This window comes from Echinops telfairi, unplaced genomic scaffold (genome assembly GCF_000313985.2).
Source record: "Echinops telfairi isolate 266 unplaced genomic scaffold, ASM31398v2 ScPeMD7_2;HRSCAF=8, whole genome shotgun sequence".
NCBI classification, from domain to species: domain Eukaryota; kingdom Metazoa; phylum Chordata; class Mammalia; order Afrosoricida; family Tenrecidae; genus Echinops; species Echinops telfairi.
The window spans coordinates 31,170,006-31,171,988 of NW_022103898.1; the positions used below are offsets into that span (position 1 = coordinate 31,170,006).

General features: G+C 38.2%; 1 protein-coding gene across 1 annotated transcript in view; it reads right to left on the minus strand.

The window, feature by feature from the left end:
- NEDD1 (NEDD1 gamma-tubulin ring complex targeting factor) overlaps nucleotides 1-1,314 on the minus strand; it is a 52,747-nt gene extending 51,433 nt beyond the window's left edge. Inside the window, exon 1 of the mRNA XM_004700754.4 lies at nucleotides 1,203-1,314. Coding sequence (XP_004700811.2) covers nucleotides 1,203-1,283 — 81 coding nt within the window. The 5' untranslated portion in view covers nucleotides 1,284-1,314. The remainder of the gene's footprint in view (nucleotides 1-1,202) is intronic.
- Nucleotides 1,315-1,983: the final 669 nt, after the last annotated feature.

The window sequence follows — 1,983 nt, forward strand, 5'->3', positions numbered from 1 at the left end:
GTCTGTGCACAGGAATACTATTATCTGCTTTGCAGAGTTGTTGAGAGAAGCAGAACACGCATATGTTAAGCACAGTGGTGGCCATATAAACTCAATTACTTGATAACTTTTCAATTACACTTTCCAAAGCTGAAGATTTTAGAGTTAAAACTCTTTAAAATCTTTGCTAACACTTAAAACAATGAACTTCCAAAGGCACTATTTTAAGTAATCATAGGGTTGTGTCTGCAATCTGTCCTATGCATTTGCCAACTTTCACAAGCATAGGAGGCATTTGAAAATACCCCTGCCCGGTGTGGGTACCTCCTGGTCCTCTGGGTGCCATCTCTGGTCTTCAACACGTTACAGAGGTGTTATGCAGCAGATGTCCCCAATGCAACCACTGCCTGCTTTAACTGTGGGCCCAAGCAAACAGAAACCCTTGAAAACCTCAATCTTTTCTCCAATTACCAAGATGTTGACTATTGGTCTAGTAGAGTATGGCTTTGATTGAGATGTAATCTGAACTGAAGGTTGCAGTCCTTGATGTTCCTCTACAATCACTTCAAGTCCCCTTGCTTCAGTAAACAAAGTCGTGTCATCCACATATCACAAGTTTGTAATAAGCCTTCCCCTAATCACAACACCGCGTTCTTCTTAATATGGTTCATCTTCTCAGACTTTCTCAGCTTTCAGACTGAACAAGTACGATAAAGGGTTACAACCCTGACACACTCCTTTCCTGTTTTTAAACCATGCAATATTCCCTTGGTCTGTTCTAAGGACTGCCTCTAGCCCATTTGAAGGTCACAAAGAAGGGTTCTAGAACTCTCACTCTTCCCCATGTTACCCATAGTTGGTTCTGATAAGCCTTTGCATAGTTAATGCAATACAAGGAAACACTCTCTGCTAGTCTTTGTCAGTCAAGTTCCATCGGACATAACCAACGGAAACAATGCCTTCAGAAGTCTACAGACACAGATGGAGACTATGTCAAGAAACAATCACTTCACATTTTGCTATTTTTGTTTAATAAAGGTTTCTATGACCTTCAAGCAATACTTATGGACTTAACCTCACACACACACACACACACACACACACACACACACACATACGCACACTACCAAAAAATAGTAATCCAAGAAAAGGTGGGTTAACTAAATAGTTTGTGCAACTAAGAAAAACAAACACCAACACCAACACAAAAACAAGGGGCTTACCTTAAGAGATCGATGAACTCGCTTTGATTTTAAATCCCAAATATTAACAGTTTTATTGAGGCCTCCGCTTACCAAATACATAGATGTAGAATTTAAATCAACACATGTCTGCTTTTGCTATTTTAAAAAAGAAAAAAATTACTTTAATCCAGAATAACTGTCAGGTCTTATCCTAAGTAAGCACGATATATTATGCTGAATTAAAATGTGGAAAACCTACTAATACAAAAATTCATTTTTCACATGTATCCACCTAAATAATAAAGCTTAGAAACTGAGTTTAAAAGGCTTCAAGGAAATCAAACAGATTCTCATTTCTTCCCAGAGGAAGCTTAGAAAGCACCTGCAGGAGTCCCCCACCAGAGCTCACTTCCCCTTATTATCACTCTCAGTAAAACTTGTTCTTGTTACTGCCATTGAGTGTCTTAAAATAAAATCTCCACTCAGCTTAGAGAATGTTAAAGGTGAAAGAGGCTATTGCTGTGTACTGTAGAACATTGTATGGGTAAGAAAAGTTCCATAAAGAGGCCAAGACACTTAACTCAACACAGTAACTGTTCTCTAAGAAGCCCAAGTGTTAAACATCATTGAGCAAAACATAACCTCACATTATTTTGGTCTCTTTAAAGACACTATCCAGTTTCTTAAGTAAACATCCAGAATCATCCCCAATTTCTCTTTCTCCCTTCCCTCATTCTATTCCTAAATTCCTTAATTCCAATCCTAAAATAAATGCCACACTGGCCATCTTTCTCTAGGACTACAAGTAGAATTAAAAAAA